We start from the raw sequence: 20,784 nt of genomic DNA on the forward strand, positions 1-20,784 counted from the left end.
TAGAAAAAGCAGAAGCAATAACAGTAAAAAAAATTTTATCTTAATACTAATTAAAAAAGATAAAACATTTTTAAAACTTTCTGAACTAATTGGAAGATCCTTTAGTGCTGTTCATAAAAAATTGAGATTTTTTAAATTATAGAAGCAAATTTAACATATTTGGCTTTGAGAATGAAAAATGGTGTTGAGAAAGCCCAAGAGTGATATTGAAACAAAGCGTATAAGATCTGGCCCATGGATGCCATCTCTTAAGGGTCCAGAATCTATTTCATCCTTCCTGATAATATTTTAAGTGGTGTTGGGCTGTCTGATGATGATAATTTTTATCCTTTAACTTTGGGGGCTTGGCAGCACTTAAAATATTATTGAGGCAAATATGTTCTAGCTCCTTAGAGTTGGTGCCCATATCTAGGGTTATAGTTGTAATGGAGAATCAGTTTTAGTATCTCTGCCTAAAAAGAAGAAAAAAAAAAAGGTCGACAGCACTAATATACTATTGTTACCTGGTCTTCGCCCGGGGCTCGTTACGTTCCAAATACGCCACTGATTATTAGATATATCGCAAGAAAAGGTATTGTATTTATTTCTAGCCAAAACTTCCATTTTGTTTGCCAGTGATTGTTAGGGAAAAATTTTCTGCTTGTGAACCCTTTGTTAAATATTTCGAATATCACCACTGTATACAGGGGCCGAATTTTCTACATTTTTATGATTTATAGCCAATCATGTCAACAAGTCAACTGCAATTAACTAGTTGATTGAATGCAAAGACAAAAACAGTTAAAGGAAGTATTGGTGTATAATAAGAAATCTAGCAAGAAGTTGCATAACTTTCCTGTCTGTTATGAGATTTTATTTTAAAAATAACATTTATATTATTAATTTAGTCATAATAAATAAAAATGGGTGCGGTGCCATCTGTTATGAGTTTTTGTTATAAAAATCTTTTTGTATTATTAATTATTATAAAATGACAAAAACTTAATTTTGAGGATAGTGATGAGTTCTGTAAAAAATTGTAAATGCTAATGAGCATTTACAATTTTGTATTATTTATTGTGACATCATCGCAATGCTGGGCTGCAATTTTTAATCATATTTTAAATTTAATTTAAAATATATACTTTCCACCTCAAATTAGTAGTGCCTTGCCATTGGATTTTGTTGAACTTATCAAATCAGAATTGCTTAGAAGCATCGCTTTTAAAAGCAGTTTTGTACAATTGTTTGAAAAGGCATAGAATTAAGTAGAATTATTGAGATGTGCAAAGAATGGTAAAAAATATAAGGTCAGACACAATGAATGAACAATATATATCTGTATGTACAATGTTATATCCAATTATTGATGATAATAATAAGGTGATCAATTGTCCTTTTTTTGTAAGTTCTGTCCTCCCTCAAAAAGTGTCCTCCTACTTGTCCTCCTTTTCGATATTTGAAGACTAATTTGTAAATCTCTGTATTCAGTCGATGCCGAGTCGATTGTCGTGTGTGATGTGATGTGTTTGTATTTGACGTGACAATTCATCAAGGCTAGATACAGTATGGTTATGAGACACATGCCCTCTGCACGGGAGACTGCGAGAGAGCGTACCGAGCGCAAGTCGTTTTCTTTACTTCTTGCTGAAATACGACATGGCACATATGCAAGCACTAGAGATTATTATAGTGTATTATTGTTGCAATGAATAAAATGTTTCTTTTATTTATGATATTTTTTCCTTCATTTTATTTTTGTCTTTTTCATTGTAAAAAAGTTGATCACCTTAATAATAATTTAAATTATATAACATTATATTAAATTTTTGTTAATTATCACTTAAATTTATTCAAAATAAACCATAATTTTATTATTAATATACTTATTGATAATTTTCTTTTATCAATTTTTTTTTTTTATCAATTTTCTCTACATTGAGCATTACATGTGGCAACCCTACCCACAGGGATTGGTAGATGTCAGATAAATATAGTTTTTGATTGCTTGAATGTTACTATAAAAAATATGCCTAACTAATATTATACCACATACCATATCATAAACTGTGTATTGACTTGATATTAATATTGAAATACAATAATTATAAGCAGATTAAGACAAATTTAACTTAATGTAACACAGTTTTAGTTAAATGACAGTAAACTTGGAGTGGGAGACAATGTGAAGCTTGGGCTTACTCATGATGCACCATGCCAAGTTTAAACACATTTCTGCTAGAAATAATTTTATTTTTATTTAAAATATTATTTATTAGATTTTTTTTGCCAGTCGCTTGAGTTCTAGTTAACAAAGAGTCTACTGTAACTTTATAAATATAAATGTAATTTATGCAAAGTTTTTTAAGTTTTAAAACAAATTTCTTAATTAGCTGTAGAGACTTAGGCAAACAGTTAGGTGTGTTAATTATAAGGTTTCTTAATCAGCTTATATATAATTCTTAGTGTTAGTGTTATTTTTTCCAACTATGTTTGCTAAAGCCGATTTACATATCTATCAATATACTCAATATTGAATAAATACTCAATATACAATATATACTATACATACGAGGGGTGTCCAATATTAAAGGTACAAGCCAAAATTACACTAACATTTCTAATTAAAGAAAATATTTAATACATTCCACAAAAACTACATACCTTTATTTCTCGACATAATCTGCATAAACGTCGAGACATTTATTCCAGCGTGACACCAGTTTGAACATCCTTTCATAGTACTATTGCTTGTTAAGTTGCTTGAAGTAGTCCAGAATGGTGTCTTGCAATTTTTCCTGATCCACAAAGCATTTTCCTGCCAAAAATTTCTTTAAAGGTCCAAATAAATGAAAATCCTAGAGACTATACAGAGGATGTTGCAGGACCTCCCAATTCTGCTGTGCCAACCAGTTTGGTTTGATTTGATGTGTGTAGTCCAGATTTAGCCCCCTCGGATTTTCATTTATTTGGACCTTTAAAGAAATTTTTGGCAGGGAAACGCTTTGCGGATCAGGAAGAATTGCAAGACACCATTTTGGACTACTTCAAGCAACTCGACAAGCAACAGTACCATAAAGGGGTGTTCAAACTAGTGTCATACTGGAATAAATGTCTCAACATTTATGCAGATTTTGTTGAGAAATAAAGGTATGTAGTTTTTGTGGAATGTCTTAAATATTTTCTTTAATTATAAATGTTAGTGTAATTTTGGCTTGTATCTTCAATATCGGACACCCCTTATATATTGGTGACTAGATAAGGGAAAATAACTGACAAATCATAAAATAATTTTTTTACAATATATATCGACACTAGCTTTTTAAAAAGACTTTGTACATCCGGAATATTTAAAGCTTTGTATATTCATAGCTTAGTCATTGACGGTGTTTAAGAGCAAATCCTAGTAAATCGCAATCTTAAGTTACATTTTAGGTTACATCACATTAGTACTGCATATGATATAATTGGCTAAATTATTGCAATTATCCAATGGATATATTGGAATGGCAGGCATTTCATTTGAGTAATGAAGGGTGAAGTGACAGATTGCCTGCCTGAATGGTTGGTGGGTGAGAGGATTATGCAGTTAGTATTTGGGAGGGCTCCAGTATAGTATATATAGGTCTTTTAAGCATATATTATTTCTGTTAAGCATTGAAATTTTAGGCTAATATATTTTTATTTGGTGTATGATTTTTATATATGTGAGTATTTAATGCTACTGAATAGACAAAGATCAACGCAAATCAAATGATTACAATTTATTTATATATATATACTGTATTATAATCTCTTGATTTATTGTAAGTCTTTGTCTACTCTGACATTACATTCGTACTGTGACTTTTGCTCTGTGAAACATGTCTGAATATTAATGTTAGCAATTTATAAGAATAGCATTTATCATTATATATTGTAAGATTATCTTTTTTTTTTTTTACTGTTTAAATGGTGAGAGTTATTATCTAGAAAATTTATTGATAATTGCTGAAGTTACTGTATAACATGATAGCAATTTCTATAAATTAATTAATTTTAATTTTAGGCATAAATCAAAAGATTATGATATTAATTATATAATATCATATATTTTATTTTAATTTAAAATAATAAATTTGAAAAAATTGAAAATGTTTGAAATGTGAAGTAAAGTTTCAGTACTCTCTCTCTCTTCTCTTTTCTTTTCTTTTAAAAATCCTAGCCCAAGATTTTTATTATATATATGATTATTTACCTTTACTTCAGAGGTTATAGAAGTTAAATGAAATAGGTTAATCATAAAAACAACAAATAATCATAGTTTATTATGTCTTAATAAGATTACATTATATTACAAATACAATAGAAGTTTGTTAATCTAGCACCTATGAGATCAGAGTGGGGTCAGTATATTTTTGTGAAATTCAATAAGTGACATGCAATCTAAACGTTGCAAATGTTGCTGTATATTTTGTACTAGCTGATGCTGTTATATGCTTCCCATTAGTTTATACATACTCTTTAATCAGTATAAATATGATATAGTTCTCGACTATACTGTATTAAGATTGAAAAACCTGCAAAATGTTAACGAACATATTGCACAGAATCATCATTCACAATCATTCATGTTCATATAATAATTATTTTCCAGACATGTAATGTCTACATGTGATTCACAAAAGCTACATATGTTCCAAGTATGGGAAATCGTTTTTAAGTCTGCTGTCCCGGAATTGGCCCGTGGAAAGAAAAATATGTCAGTCATGCATATTACCTAACACAAAATGATTGCTAACAAGTTCTTTAGTGTGCATGTGTTCTAACAAGTTCTGATTTGTGAAGTACTAGAATGCTGGATTACCATCAGACAGTTTGGATTATTGGGTGCCAGATTAACATCTAGCGTACATTATAAAATTTTTGTAAAATGCACTGGTAATATTTATATATACATGTAATCTATTTCAGGTTGTTGTGGTTGCTGTTCTGCTCTTAGACCTAGATATCGAAGATTAGTTGATAATATCTTTCCTGCAAATCCTCAGGTATAACAAATAATTAGAATTATTATTAAGTTTTTAAACACGTAGGAATGTTTTTCTTAAAATTAATATTAACTTTTAATTATAACTATTTTGAATGGATTTTAATCTTTTTCAACTGTGATAACTTTAACTTAAATGAGAAAAATTAATTAACAGTTATTATTCAATTAAAGTTTTTATTAATTCATTAAAATAAAATTTTTACCTGTTCAAACAATGCTTAAATAAAAATGAAAGAAATTTTAAATGATCTGCATGCATAAACATTAAAAAGAAACATAAAATGGATCTTTTACTTACTATAATTAAAGAAGCACAGATACTGTATTTCTTTAAATTTATTAGAACTTTCTACATATCACATGAAAATTAGAATTTAGAGGTGGATTCACGGGAGGGCTACAGGGGCTTAAAATCTCTCCATTGACACACAAAAAATTAAAATTTATTTATTCGTGGCATTCGAGATTCAAAAATGAAAAATATTAATTCAAATATTTTTCATTTTTGAGTTAATCCCATTTGGGTTCTTCTGGTTCTGGTAATGTTGAGATATTAATTAATACAAAAGATTCTCATTAAAAATATTAATTGAATAATCAAAAATATTTTTACAAATTTAAGTTTAATTAATTTTCTGTTTAATTATATGTTATTTATTATATGCACTCTTCCTCAAAAGTTTTATATAAAAATAATTTTCAAATTTAACAATTTAAGATTATTTAAGTAGATATTTTTTCATTATTATAACAAATTTTTTTTTAAAAATGTAAAATTACTGTAAATAATTTATACATTTAATGGTATTTAGGATGGATTGGTTCGAAGTAATATGGAAAAACTTACATTTTATGCCTTATCTTCACCTGAAAAATTAGATCGTATTGGAGAATATCTTGCATGGAGAGTTTCGAGAGATATTTCAAGGCATAGAAATGGGTAGGTGATAGAATTTTAATTTATGTTAGATATCATAACCTATTTTTTACATTCCTGACGTTTCAAGAATGGGATCTTTATCGTTTGTAACAACCATTTTGAGTATCTCTTAGGCTCTTAGTCAATAGAAATCACATCCCACTTATAACCTAGAAAAGATACTTCTCATTTCTTACATTCTTATTATATCAAAACTATTGTTAACTTGTATTTCTTTGTACAATACCAAAACAAAGATACAGCAATCCTTTTCTAATATACATCTCTTGTGTCTTCACTTTTATAAAATAAATGTAAATGCTTTATATTCTTCCATTCAACTTTCGAAGCAATCGTGTTATTTACAAAACTGCTCGTAGATAAGAGTTGGCCATTCCCACAAGTGTTATTAATTATAGAAATTCAGGCTTAGTAATAAACAACAATTACTTAATTTTTTTACTGGTAACAATTACTTACCAAAACAGGGAGTGCCCATGGGTTCAATGTTATCTTCTGCATTAGTAGAAATCGTGTTCCATAATTTTGAATTTTACATTTTTAATCATTCTTTTGCCATTCTGTACTCATTATTTTATCTAAGATATGTCGACGATGCCCTCGTAGATTAGGATGGATCTTTTAGGATTTTGAAATTTTTGTAATGTATTAAACAGTATATATTCTTCTATAACATTTTTGCTGGGCAAGATCAAAATAGTAACACCATTAATTATCTAGATTTACTAATACACTACAACACATACCAGTGAGATTTCAATGTTTTTCACATAAAGAATGATCATTACCACTGATCATTCTTTACCACTCTACTTTTTTCCATCCCCTACATACAAACAAATGGTCATTACCTCTTTGATTAAAAAAGCCTTTCTTCTATTGATATCTTCCAACAGTTTTCTCTTACAGCTGGGACTTAATACTATCCAGAAAGCTTTATAAGTTCCTTTACAGTAAAGTTTAATGTATTTTATAGCCTGTCTCAACCATGTCTGTGCATCTCTACAGATACATAATACAATTCATTCCTTACATAGGGACATTGTCTTCAAAAATTTCTCTTTTTTTATGTAAGTTTAATTACATCTCTTGCTTGTCCCCCAACTATCATTCAAAAGACTTACTATTTTATACAGAAAAATTTGTTTAAAATATTTTTGATCTGTGCAGTTTCATTCTTTTTTAAAACAGTAATCTATGTATTAAAGTATTAAAAAAGAGCAACATAGAAATTTCAAAACAGATTTCAAGTATTTAAAATAAATTTACAAAACAAAACATTTATTTAATCAAATAACATATCCCGAGAACCTATATCTGGTGTGTGATGAAAAAAAAGAAAAAAGTTCACCACAAATGTTTTTGAACCACACCGAATTTATTTATCAGTTTAATAGTACAGTTTAATAATCTAATAAAATTTGAGGCAGATAACCTGTGACAGCATATTTTCTGCAGAAAATTTCAAGAATGAAAACAAAAAACAAAATCTTTGTATATTACACTCCATCATATATCCTGTACCTTCTGAGTAGATATTGAAAGCAAGATAATTTATTAGATTGAAAGAATCTATCTTCTCAAGCATTAAAATATTGTTTTTTCTGTTAAAAAATCATAGATATATATAAACAACCAAGCCCAAATATTCTATAATAATCATATTAATTTCCAGATTATTCTGATTTAGTGAGTTTTCTCCAATGATGAGGAAAATGAGAACATGAATATACAGTACAATAATTTATTAAATTACTGTTTTGAAGAAATTTGTCTAAGTTATGCAAAGTCTGAATTACTATAGTGGGGAGTTTGATATAAATTTTAATTGATTACTATTTTAATAATTTCTTTTAGTAACTATTTTGAAAAATAAAAACTAAAATTGGATTTTTAAAAATAATTATATTTTAAAATCTATATATATATAAATGAGGATGTTTGTTTGTTTGTTCACTATGCATACCTGAGTCATTTGACCAATTGCTACAAAACTTGGCAGTTACGTCTCGTACTTCTAACTTAGATAATGTGGTATATCCCACCCCAAAATATTTATTAGCTTTCTGTAAATCAATTAATTTTTATCTACATTTGATTTGCTGATTTACATGTAGTGCCAGCTACTGGCAAAAAAGTTTAAAGAATATATATTATATTTACTTAATTACTGTGACAATGATAAAGCATAAAATAGGCACATTATATCATTACTGAGACAGGTAACATATAGCACTTGCCTGTGTGAAATCAAAGATGTTGCCCTGTAAAAACTCTGTAGTAAGCATATAAGTATTTAATATTTCACATGTAATGACTGGTTTTTCATTTCTGAACGGTACTTTCTTAATTCTAATAAGTGCCCTCCGATAGGGGAGTACATAAAATCACCGAACTCTGGTAGTTAGTTAGTTGTGGATTCGTGCATGGTCAATTGGCTGGCCATATGGAGTTTTCCAGGTTTTCTTTACATTAGTAACAGCTAAATAGGTTCCAGCTTCACAGAAAAGTCTTCTAGAGATGCATCTCCTCGGCAGCTTGCTCACTCGTCACGTAACCAAATAACCAAAATAATTCTAACGAGTGATTATTTATTGTAACATCGTTATAATGCCTGGCTGCAACTTTTTATCACAGTGTTCTCAAAGAACTTCAACACCATAAGTTTTAATGATGACTTCTCTCTGTTATTCTCATAGCATTACTTTTACTCTTTTGAGAATGGGTAGTCACAAACTTTTCAGCACTTTTCATATATTTTACATTTAAATGTATGTAAATAATATAGTAAGTTTTAAAACTTATTGAAATAAAGTTAATCTTATAATATCATTAATTTTATTTTTATAGTTTCTATTCATACAAGATAAAGGCAATGCTGATTGGCATTACCTTCAAAACATATAATATTTAATAATAAAACAAGATGAATATTTTATATAAATGCATTAAAACTGTATTTCAAATACTGTATTTTTTTTATTCTAAAACTTATTTTATTGTGTGTACATATTTAATTTTAAAAATAAGTAAAATAAAAAATTTGATAAAATTATCAATTTCTTAAATTTATTTAAATTAAAATTATAAGGTATGTTGTTATTGCAATGGAGGCTATGGATCAATTGTTGATGGCTTGTCATGCTCAGAGTCTGAATTTGTTTGTGGAAAGTTTTTTAAAAATGGTACAACGCTTGCTTGAATATCATGCACCTGAAATGCAGCTTTTAGCCACTCAATCTGTAAGTTTTTAATTTCAGTTTTAAAAGATTGTGTAAAAATTTTTCTTTGATATTCATAATTTGTTTGTGTATAAATTATTTTATAGTTTATTAAATTTGCTCATATTAAAGAAGATACTCCCTCTTATCATCGTCGCTACGATTTTTTTGTTTCAAAATTTTCTTCCCTTTGTCATAATAATCATAAAGATCCTGATATAAGAAATAAGTAAGTTTACAAGGAGTATTTTGATTTAATTTCTAAGAATTGTGATTTTAATGTTGATTTTGTACATTATATAATGTTCTGTACATTTGACAGATTACGAGTTGCGGGACTAAAAGGGCTTCAAGGAGTTGTAAGAAAAACAGTTAGTGATGATTTGCAAGTCAATATTTGGGATGAGGCTCATATGGAAAAAATTATTCCTTCCCTTTTATTTAATATGCAAGATCACTAGTAAGATTTTAAATGATTATTGTTTAGCTACATAAAATTCATATTATGTTAATTTTAAAATAATTGTTTAATCTTTAAATAATTTCATATTATGAATTTCTATACATTTAGAATACTTTTATATTTTATTCAGTTATTGCTTGTATTTTATGAATTGGAAGAAATAAATAACAAATCATTATATAAAAATAAAAAAAGAAACTTAAGAGAAATTAAAATGAAGTAAAAAGTAAAAAAGTTTTTGCTCTTAAATATCATGATTAATTTCAATACCATTGCCATGCATAGTCAAGTAAAATGTAATAAAAAACAGTCCAAAATTTATAATATATTCAGTCAAATTTTGGACTTTTTATGATTAAAATAGAAATTTGTAGGGAAATGCTTGAATTTAAGTGTTTCTGTATGAATTCAGAAATATGAATAAGAAGAAATTTCTCTGACTATATAAATTCTTAGAATTCATACAAATGTGTTGGCAGTCAAATGTCACTAAACAAAAAGATGCAAGATCAAAAGCACACTTAATGCCAATTTCACAATAGATATGATGAACATCTGTCTTTCGGCATTAAAAATTCTTTTTATTTAACACAAAAAAGCAAGCACTTTCAGCAATGCATTGCCATCTTCTTCAGCAAATTATTTAGAATGGAATGTTGAATGCCAAACTTTCAAACAAGAAATTCAAAGAGAACATACTTTGAAATTTTTCTAACATATGTAAATTCTTAACAATCTTTTTAAAATCTCTACAACAGACCGAGTACAAAATGGACACAAATTGACACATAACAAATTTTAAATTTTGGAATAAATTTTAAATATGTGTAGCTAAAATGGCACAGATGTTGGGCTGAATACTGTAGTGGTGGATCGTGTTATAGCCACAAGTTACGTTCTGAGAGATTTGAAAAATGACATCCAAAGCTCTAGGATGTCTAGCGTGGACCTGTTACAGGTGTTCATAATTGATACATATAAAGATTCCACATAAATATGGTTCTGCTCTTCACATTGTTGTAGTAATGAGGCTTCCAACTATAAGGGTTCATAATTATGTTCTAACACACTTCTAGAAAGCTTGGTACAACATCTATTATTCAAAATGTTCTCTTGATGCTCTGCTAAATGGTTTACAAGTTTCCCAGTAGTGGCACTTATGTAATATAGCTTTGAACTTGTCTACGAATGTTGCATCAGAATCATGAGTACACCAACCTCACCAAGTTTGAATACCCATCTCTATCATTATAGAGGATTCTGTGCAAGGATAACTGCAGCTTGATGAGTAAGGTATATTTTTTAGAAATGGCTTTAGTCAAGTTGCTTGTTACTTTAATTTCTTGCTCTGTCTTTGTAAGTTTGATTATGCTTTTTTATACCCTTTGCTACCTTATTTCAGTGCTGTTACACTAGCTAATGATCTGCTACTCAAGGAAGGGTTAGTGTGCAGTAGGTATTGCATATATAAGAGGCCCTTTTGTTAGTGAAGGAAACAATTATTTTTGTTTTAATAATGAATGTTACCAACAAAAATAAGATGTCTAAGGGTGCTTCTCTGTAACTCAGCAAGAGTACTGTACAGTTACCAGTTAATCAAGAAGTTTGGTAGCATGCAACTTGATAGTAAATAACAGAATAATGATTAGATACAATCAAGCATTTAAAATATTACATAAAGACATTGCCTATGCCAGTACCTTTCATTTATGCTATAGAAGAAATCCTACAATTTACAGCCTTCTTGGGAAGGTAAAGATCCACTAGACTGTCAACATCTCACATGATATACAATATTCCAATCAAAGACCATAGTTTTAATACTGACTTAAATACATTGGTACAGTACCACCTGTTGTTCCCTCTTGGTGAGAATTAAGGAACATGAATTAATTATAAGAAAAAGGTATCCTCCTACTGCACTAGCAGCCTATGCAATGGATAATGATGTGGAGATCAACCTGTAAGGGGTTGGAATTTTGAGACCAGCCCGTGAAATAGCTGACCTGACGTATCTAGAATGGTTAGAAATATACAGAATTCTTTAAAGGCCAAATTCGTCAACTATAAAACATACACTGATGGAATATCATATGCATGGAGATCAATTTATGAAATTTCTTAGCACATAACTCTGTTTATACTTGTCCTAATGTGTTATTAATTATTAATTTATATTTATTGTAATCTACAATTGTATCATCGTAAATGTTCCACTAAACCTTATATATAAAGATTGAAGGCATGTTAAAATTCACCAATTGTGGGTATGTTCCAAATTGAAAAAAAAAAAAGACTCTTAATTTGTTTGAAATGATGATGTCATTTGAACAGCTTGATGATGATCGTTAAATATGGTTGAAAATGTTAGCATGATTAAATTTTTGGTTTAAAGTGTTGGAATTTAAAGGTTTTATAGTCTCTTTTAATGTCCAGTTAAGTTTTTACTATAGAGATATAACTGTAAAGACTGCTTGCCATGCCAACTGGAACAATTCTGTACACACAGCCCAGTCATTATTCCCAATTGGTGCAACTAGTAATCTGTATGTTATACAGGGTTCTGTAAAGTCCATGTGCAATTTAAAAAATTTATAACTTTATTAGTATTTGTGATAGGAAAAATCTGTAAAAAGTATTAGAAAGCTTAATGTACCTAGTTTTAAGTAAAATTATTTAGTAACTCTTCAATACAATAATTTGACAATTTTTAAAAACTTTAAAAATACTTCTTTTTCCAAATTATGTGTGACCCATGGCTTCGACCGAAGAGAAAGTAAACCGTGTCCTTTGATTGGCTAAACTGAAATCTACCGAAACCTCGATCGTTAGACGACTTGAAAGCTAAAATAACTAATGTGATTTCGGGCATTACTGTAAATCGATTGGAAAATGTTTTTAGATAACTACAAAACCGTATTACCCTTATTACTAATGATGGTGGCCATGTGGAAACTTAATAAAATACAGTAAAACAATTAAAAAAGTATAGATTTTCTTATTTCCAATACATTCTACATAATTTCTCTATCACAAATACTAATAAAGTTATAAATTATTTAAATTGCATTGGAAATTTATGGACACCCAATATTAATTAATTAATCAGGAAGCAAAGATTGGCAAGAGGTCCTGGTAGTGTAATAAACAATGCAGCTGCATGGTAAGCGAAGCAAAAGTTGCAGTATTTCAGATCAATCTGTTTTCCAGAATAGTCATAATTATTCATTGGAATTCAAAATAAATGTAATTATTAAATTCAGTACAAGTTGGTATCATAATAATCTACTTAAATCCGAATTATGTAGTGTTTATAATATTTATTAGTGAAGCTTTAAAATAGTTAACCTAGATATTTTCTTCCAGAATATTCTAAATTAAATTTATTTCTAATTATTAAACTAAATGCAAATGGCAGCTTAATTGCCTACCTGTAGCCAAATTACTTAATAATTATTTAGCTTTAAGTAGATTGGTAAAGAATCTGGCCATTCATTTGATATTTAAATTAATTATTGGGTTGGTTACATATGAAATTTAATATCTTTGGATTATTTTGATAAATTTGATAAATATAATTGCAAGTCATTTTGAAACATTTCAAAAGGATTCAGATTTTAATGCAAATTAATTACTAAGCTTTCTAATTTTTATCATTTGTAGTAGTCAACCAACCGAAACCCCGGATTCCCCACAGGAAGAAACTAATCCTTGGACTCTTGCCGAGAACTGTTTGAGGGAATTAATGGGACGAGCAACTTTTGGTCACGTTCGTTCCGTGATGAATCCCGTTCTGAAGTAATAATATAAAACATTTTTATGCAAGAAAATAACTTCTTTATATTAAATTGTATGATTGATTTTCTTTTCTATGTAGACATTTAGATAATCATGATCTTTGGGTCCCTAATGATTTTGCTGTTCACACTTTTAAAATTATCATGTATTCAATTCAGGTATAAATAATTTTCATTTCTATTTTTTTTAAAAAAAACAAGAAAAGATATATAACACATTGCCGTCTTATTTAAATTGAATATTAATATTCTGTTTTTGAATAGGCCCAATATTCTTATGCAGTTATTCAAATACTGATGGGACATCTTGATGAGAAAACGAAAGCGAATGGCTATCAGAGAAATAAAAATGTTAGCAAGTCTCGAACAGATTCTAAAACCTGTACGGAGACCAAAGTTCGTACGAGCATCGTGAATGTGTTATCAAATATTGTTTCAATAGCTGCAGGAGAAAGCATTGGTAAGGAAAACTATAAATAAACATATTTGAATCATTTTTTTTGTAATGCATTTTTTTAAACTTTTAATATGTTTAACTTTTGTACTTTTTACTAAAAAAAAAGAAAATATTTTAAGTGTAATATTATAAGTTTTAAAAAAAAATCTTTTTAAATTATTACAGTGACTATGAACTTTGTCAACCTCATTTATTTTATCTATTGTTACAATTTATGTAGATGAAATCATAGCTTATTTTATTACCAATTAACATTTCAGTTAATTAGTTGCCATATCTGCAAATAAACAGTTTATATAAGAAATGAGTTCTCTATTGTTACTGATGCATAATTGTAATGCATGTATTCAAGAAACTTTCTTTAAAATTGTTTATTTGAATTTTTCAAAGCTTTTCATTTCATATTTTTATTTCAAATTTTATAGCTAAAGATTATATATAGTTAAAGTTTTCAAATATAAATTCCTGATTTATTTTAACTGAAAACAGTGTCTTTAACTAGTTCATAATTTTTTTTTAAACGATTATCTCCAATTTCTAATGATATATTTACATTTAGTTTTGATGTTGATTCAATAGTTAACATTGATAAAATAAAAATAATTAATTTGTAATTTACAAGTTTTATGAAGTCACAAACAAGCATATTTTAATCTGCTTCTTGATTATGTTGAATTTGAAAGGGAAAATACATTACCATTTTAATTAAATCATATATTTTTGAATTTTCATAAAAGAAATTATATTTAGCAGAAATGTTAAAAATAACTTTAATGTTTTGAAGTAGCAACTGAATTACAAGTTTGAAGTCTGCTTATATGAGTTCAGAACTTTAAAACAGTTAACTGCATTTCAATCTCTTACATTGTAACTGTCATATAAGTTACTACATTCTTTAAAGTGCATTCTTTTATACAAAAAATTGTAAAGTTGGGTGGATGTTCTTTCCGAACGAATTGTTTTTTAAAATGTTTTCGTTCTTTATTTTTAAGTGTTAAGTTTTTTACATGCAAATATTTCTCTTTGATTAAATTAAATTATTCTAGCACATTTAGTAATTATTTATTTTATATCTAAAATTGTAACACGAATTTATTATAATAAAAGTAAAGAAGTGTATTAAAATAAGTGAATAAGTAATAAAGAAGTGTATTTATAAAAATAAATTTTTTGTTAAATGTTTACATTGCTCTCGTTTCAGGTCCGTCGGTTTTAGAAATATTTAATTCGTTATTAAATCATTTGAGACGATCTATCGACGTTAGAACGACTAACGAAGCCGATTTGCAAGACGAAAAAGACTTTCAGGATGCCGTCATTAATACTCTTGGTATAAAAGTTATTGCTGCTGTTAATATTGTTATAATAAAAATAATAATATATATTATTTATTAATATTATAGTGAGTTTTAGAATCTAAATAAATATAAGGTATAAGGCATAATCTGTAATTTGTGAATGTTTAAAAAAAAATTTAACATAGAGAAAAGTGGTTTGTATCTTTAGCTAGGTAACTATATTTTTATAGTTGTTTTGAAAATAAAATAATGTTTATTGTTGTAATTTTTATTTACAAAAGTTTTATTTTTTGTGTAGGTGAATTTGCTAATAATCTTCCAGACTTCCAAAAAATTGAAATAATGATGTTTATCATGAACAAAGTGCCATTACTTATGGATGATTCTCATGAAGCAGATGTTTTATTACAACATATTTTATTAAAAAGTTTGCTGAAGGTAAGAAAAATAATAAATTTCAAAATAAAAGAAACTTAATAAAATATTTTCTTATTTATTTTACTTGTGTTCTTTTATATTGATAAATATTTGAGTGTAAATTTTCTTTGAGTTTTCTCCTCCTCTATAATTTTTTTTATTAAAGATCTAATTGTCTAAATTTTAAAACTTATTGTCCTATGAATGCTAAAAGGGTCTTTTTGAAGTCCACAATGGGAATGATTAGGTAGTGAGGGACTGGGCCCAGCATATTTAAGATAGATCATTCCAGAAAAATTAAAGGGGTTTTATTGATCTGCCTGAATTTGATTCTGTCTCTCTGAGTGATAGACTATAAAATTTATCAACCAAAATGTTCTACCTGTTACTGGTGTGCACTCTCTAGACGACCAAAAAACGAAATAGACGCCAATAGTTCGTTACTAACGTTTTCGAACCGAAATACTGGTTCTTCATTGGGTAACTTTGAATTTCTGGACTGTCATTCAAAGAAAACCAAATTCAAAATTCGAACACACGTTTAACCGATTGCGTCTTCTTAGGCATGCGCACTAAAGTGCAAGACGGAACTAGAGAGTGCACACTGGTAACAGGTAGAACATTTTGGTTAGTACAATACGGTGTTGAGTTGGTGATATGTATAAAATTTATCCATATTTGTTTAGAAGTGTGTAGGTTTACTGGCAACTAGAAAGAAAATGTTAATATTCTTACATCCACTACCAAGCAATAGAGATTTGGCCACTATTATTATTTAAAAGTCTTTTATTCCTGGAAAATTGGGGTTCAAACTATTGATTTACAGATGCAAGGAAAATTTCTTGGAACAAAAACAGCAAAGTTGTTCCCTCCATAGTCTTCATTTTAGATGAAATTCCTGATTCTTGCTTTGTGCCTAGACTATAGTGAAGTTTTGCTGTATTATATTTTAATTTAGAAGTTGTCAATTATAGTATTTGGAGATTACACATTATAGCCATAGGCAGGGAGGGGACTTTTGGGACTAAAGTCACCTTTGAATTTTGGTAGAAGTCTACTGTCAGTAGCAAAATGACATCTGGAAGACCAAGGCAGTTTAGGTGTCGGCTGTTAAATTTGATGAATAAGCTCCTCAAAAGAAAATTTTGGCTACAGGACTGACACATTAGATTATTTTGTAAATGTTACTATTAACTTTTTATTACAGAACTACAAAAAGTAGCACGGAAAATTAATTATGTAATTACAGTAGAGCATCGATTATCTGACTTAATTGGGGACTGGGGTTGGTCGGATAACCGAAAAGTATGAAAAGATACATTATTAGTATAGTGTATTAGGCCTGGTTTAAATACTAGCCTCTCTTTCATGGTTGAGCCAGTGCTGCCAGCTAAAACATGCAAAAGTTTAACAAAAATAATATTAAAGTAGCAAGACATAACCAAATATTGTAGCGCCACATCACTAGCGAATATTTGAATTTGCCGACTAGAATGCGGTCGGTTAACCGATAAGTCGGTTAATCGGGGGTAGGATAATTGATGCTCTACTGTACTTATTTTATATAAATTTAAAAAATAAAGAACTTAATAATGGATATCTAATCTATGAGATGTACTAAGCTGATTTTTAATATTTTCTTAAATGGAAACTTTTAAAATAAAATTAAATGCAAAAGCTTGCTTATACTTTAGAGCATCTTGTATTCTTAAAGACAGCATTGTCTGTTTTGCATTTTACCATTTTGTTTCTTTTCTAAAAGGTCAAAGTATTTTCAAATTAATGATTTATTGGGTTGTTTGGTTCTTCTCATCATAAGGAAAGAATAAATAAAAGTCACAAAACAATATAAAATTAATATAATTGTACACAAAATATACCCAAACCTGCTTTACTGGCTCTAAAATTTAAAGTTAATTTCTAAAGTGAACTTGACTAGTTATAAAGTATTCTAACAGAACTGTGTTTGTTGTCGTATTATATATTTTAATTATTTTAAATTTATTCATTTTATTTTTATCACAATTATATATATACTTTGCTCTTGAGATTACCAGAAATTTATCTCATTTCTCAGGAAATGTTTTTGTTAATTTAAAGTTTGATTTCCTGGGATTTAGGATCTGAGAATCTCAAGGGCAAAGTTCCATTATCATCCTTGACTAGCATTAACAAGTAAGATTAACCTTCCAACAGTGGGATAGTCAGGTGTGGTGCTACCCCAAAGTAGTGGAGAATAAACATGGGAAATTTTTAAAGTATTTTTTCACACATTTTTTCTCATTACTGTTTCGAAAGAAGATTTTGTAAACAGTTAAGTCTAGTAAAGAAAAGTCTTTTTTTATTGTTACATAATTCATTTTTTATGTGAATTTTTCTTTGTGGTAGTTTTTGGCGATACCCCCAAAAGAATTTAACGGATATGTCTGTCCCTCACCACTGCCGCACGATTGTTCTTGACAGATATATCCGTCGGTCACTGTAGAGTGGTTAAAATGTGCCAAGAATATATGATCTAAAATTTATTATGTTCCAGATGTTTTAATTATTTTCAGATGTTTACTAGAGGACAAAGCCAACTCCCCACTCACTTCAGCCACTTGTTCCCAATATAGACTATCATAACAAAAATTTCAATGACATGTATACTTTTGTCTGTCTAGTTCTAATAGAGGATTTCATAATGTAAACTAAGTTCAGATCAATTTTGAAATGCACTTCCACACTCAAATCAATTTTTAAAAAAACAGTTTTTATTCAAATCACATAAAACTTTCTTTTCAGATTTTCTGCTTCAGACTTTTCTCTCTATCAAAATCAAACAGAAATAATCTTCAGATTCCAGAACAAAAAGATATTATTTGTATCAATTGAACGTCATAATTTTTTTTATTACCCATAGAAAAACATTCCAGTTCTATGTACATCTTTCTTGCTTTTCTTCCCTCTCAGTCCAATATTCCTACTCCTGTTTGCTTCACTCTCCAATCCCCTCAGGCCAACCCACTCACTTCACTCTCCTTCTTTGGGCTAACCCACTCACTTTATTTCCCTCCTTGGGCCACTCCTTTTGCTTCATTCACTTGATCAAAAATTTCTTGAAAATTCATTGATTCCTAGTGACACTGTTTCTATTTCGGTTTTTCATGATGGAAAAGTGTCACGACTATTTTAAGCTAAGTATTTTATATATACAGAGTAGATGCTTATCAGCAGTGGCTTATGATAAGCACTGCAGAACTAGAAAAGCAGTCCCAAGGAAAGATAAAATCATAAAATTGTCTCAATTTTTACTACAATAATTATATAAATTATTATACATTGTTAAAATTAATGTTTTTATTATTACAATTGAAACAGTATATAAAGTCAAGATGATTCTATTAGAGTTGTGTGTTGCACATCTTCCTGCAACAGCATCCCCATATTACAGAGCCAGGATCTGCCACTGATATGTAAACACATTCTGTAGCAATAATCTGTATGATCAGTACGGATTATACTTTTAATGATGATTATAAATCAAACACTAATTGATGGTCATATATATTTTATGTTTACTCTCTTGTTTTTTATGCTCTTTGATTTAGGAAGGGATGATTACATTTAAAAAATTTTTGAAGACATTTGATTTAAAACATTTTTTAAATATTAATTATCCACTATAATATAATTCATATTGTAGAAATTTCTTAAACTTTTTGATATGTATTCTGATTACTTAATGAAATACAGTTAATAAGTTTTTAAATAACCTTTAGTTTTTATTTCTCGACAGTCTAGTCTAATTTAAAAACTTTCTTTTTGCATTTTTTTATATAATAAAATTTATGTATTGTAGGTGGGCACAAAATATCGTACTGGTCAAATGGCCCAAACATTTTCATCAGCTTTTCTTCAGCCACTTCTTCAGATGTCCCTTGCACCCGATCCGGCCGTACGTTTAGTTGTTCAGCAAATACTTCATACTTTACTCGATCGTCACGACAATCTTCCAAATCTCCTTAAACCATGGTACTAATTTTATCTTATAATATCTTTATAATTAAGTTTAATTTATAACATATCAAATTTTTTAGTGTTATTGAGCCATTTCCCCAGTTAAATGTTGAAAAATGTTCAAGACAAGATTCAATGTTTATGAAGAAAGTTTGTCCAGAAATTTTATTACATATTTATGAAAATATTCAGTTAGGAAATAATTCTAAAGAAAACTTTAATGCACTATACACCACCTTAGCTTTGTTATGTATTGAGCTTGGAAGCGAAGAAGCATTAATAGAATTGCTTCGCATTACATTTGCATTGCAGGTATGAATTTGTTCTAGGTTTTGTACATTATCTCTTTAATTTACATTTTTGAAGATACAAATAAAAACGAAATTATTTCTTTTTAGGAATTGCCTTCTACTAACACTAGCATGTCTTCTGCACAGAGAATAGCTATTCATCATGTTGTAGCTGGTTTCTTATATTTAATTGGACATCTTACAGCCATTCCTGCTTTGTGTACACATATTGATCAAGTAAGTAATTGTTTTGTTCATTCATAGAGGAATTCTTCATATTCACGAATGCTTTCTTCTCTGATTCTTTATTAATAATGTGTCACAGTGACTAATTTAATGTATTTAAAATAGTTTTTTCACCACCATCAAATTAATAAGTTTTTATAATTTTATAATTTATTTTATTTACAAAGTAAGCTTTTAGTCTAAGTTAATATAAATAGCGAAAATATATTTCAATCAATACAAAACATTCTTTAATCTGCCTTTAAAAACATTTAAAACTATTTATATACCTGCATATATATATATACATACATATATACATACATACATATATACATACATACATATGGTAGACTCTGTTTATTGTAATAAACAGGGTCTACTGTTTAGATGGATGTGTGGTATGACAAGGAAGGACAGATCACGAATGATTAAATCAAAGGAATGGTCAAGCTGAGTCCTATAAATAAGAAGATGGAGGAACATAGACTGAAATGATTTGGATCGGTGGAGAGAAGAGGCAGAGAGTATGTTGGAAATAAGATTGGGAAATTGCGCGATAGGGGAGGAGGACACCGGGAAGATCGAAGCGGAGACGAACGGACAAGGCGGCAGAAGATTCGAGAGAGGGAGGACGGAGGAGAGAGGATGCCACGGATATGGAGA

General features: G+C 28.7%; 1 protein-coding gene across 3 annotated transcripts in view; it reads left to right on the forward strand.

Moving 5' to 3' along the window:
- Positions 1 to 20,784, forward strand: part of stmA (Protein EFR3 homolog stmA) — a 40,841-nt gene that overhangs the window by 12,245 nt on the left and 7,812 nt on the right. For 2 of the 3 annotated variants that reach the window (XM_067279074.1, XM_067279072.1), the window contains exons 2-14: positions 4,933 to 5,009; positions 5,824 to 5,951; positions 9,043 to 9,193; positions 9,280 to 9,401; positions 9,495 to 9,632; positions 13,299 to 13,433; positions 13,513 to 13,591; positions 13,697 to 13,892; positions 15,091 to 15,219; positions 15,486 to 15,625; positions 19,446 to 19,618; positions 19,684 to 19,915; positions 20,002 to 20,130. In XM_067279074.1, the coding sequence (XP_067135175.1) occupies positions 4,933 to 5,009; positions 5,824 to 5,951; positions 9,043 to 9,193; positions 9,280 to 9,401; positions 9,495 to 9,632; positions 13,299 to 13,433; positions 13,513 to 13,591; positions 13,697 to 13,892; positions 15,091 to 15,219; positions 15,486 to 15,625; positions 19,446 to 19,618; positions 19,684 to 19,915; positions 20,002 to 20,130 (1,829 nt within the window). The remainder of the gene's footprint in view (positions 1 to 4,932; positions 5,010 to 5,823; positions 5,952 to 9,042; positions 9,194 to 9,279; positions 9,402 to 9,494; positions 9,633 to 13,298; positions 13,434 to 13,512; positions 13,592 to 13,696; positions 13,893 to 15,090; positions 15,220 to 15,485; positions 15,626 to 19,445; positions 19,619 to 19,683; positions 19,916 to 20,001; positions 20,131 to 20,784) is intronic. The other variant, XM_067279073.1, reaches the window with a different exon arrangement.

Source organism: Centruroides vittatus, unplaced genomic scaffold (genome assembly GCF_030686945.1).
Source record: "Centruroides vittatus isolate TY-2023 unplaced genomic scaffold, ASM3068694v2 contig_854, whole genome shotgun sequence".
Classification (NCBI taxonomy): domain Eukaryota; kingdom Metazoa; phylum Arthropoda; class Arachnida; order Scorpiones; family Buthidae; genus Centruroides; species Centruroides vittatus.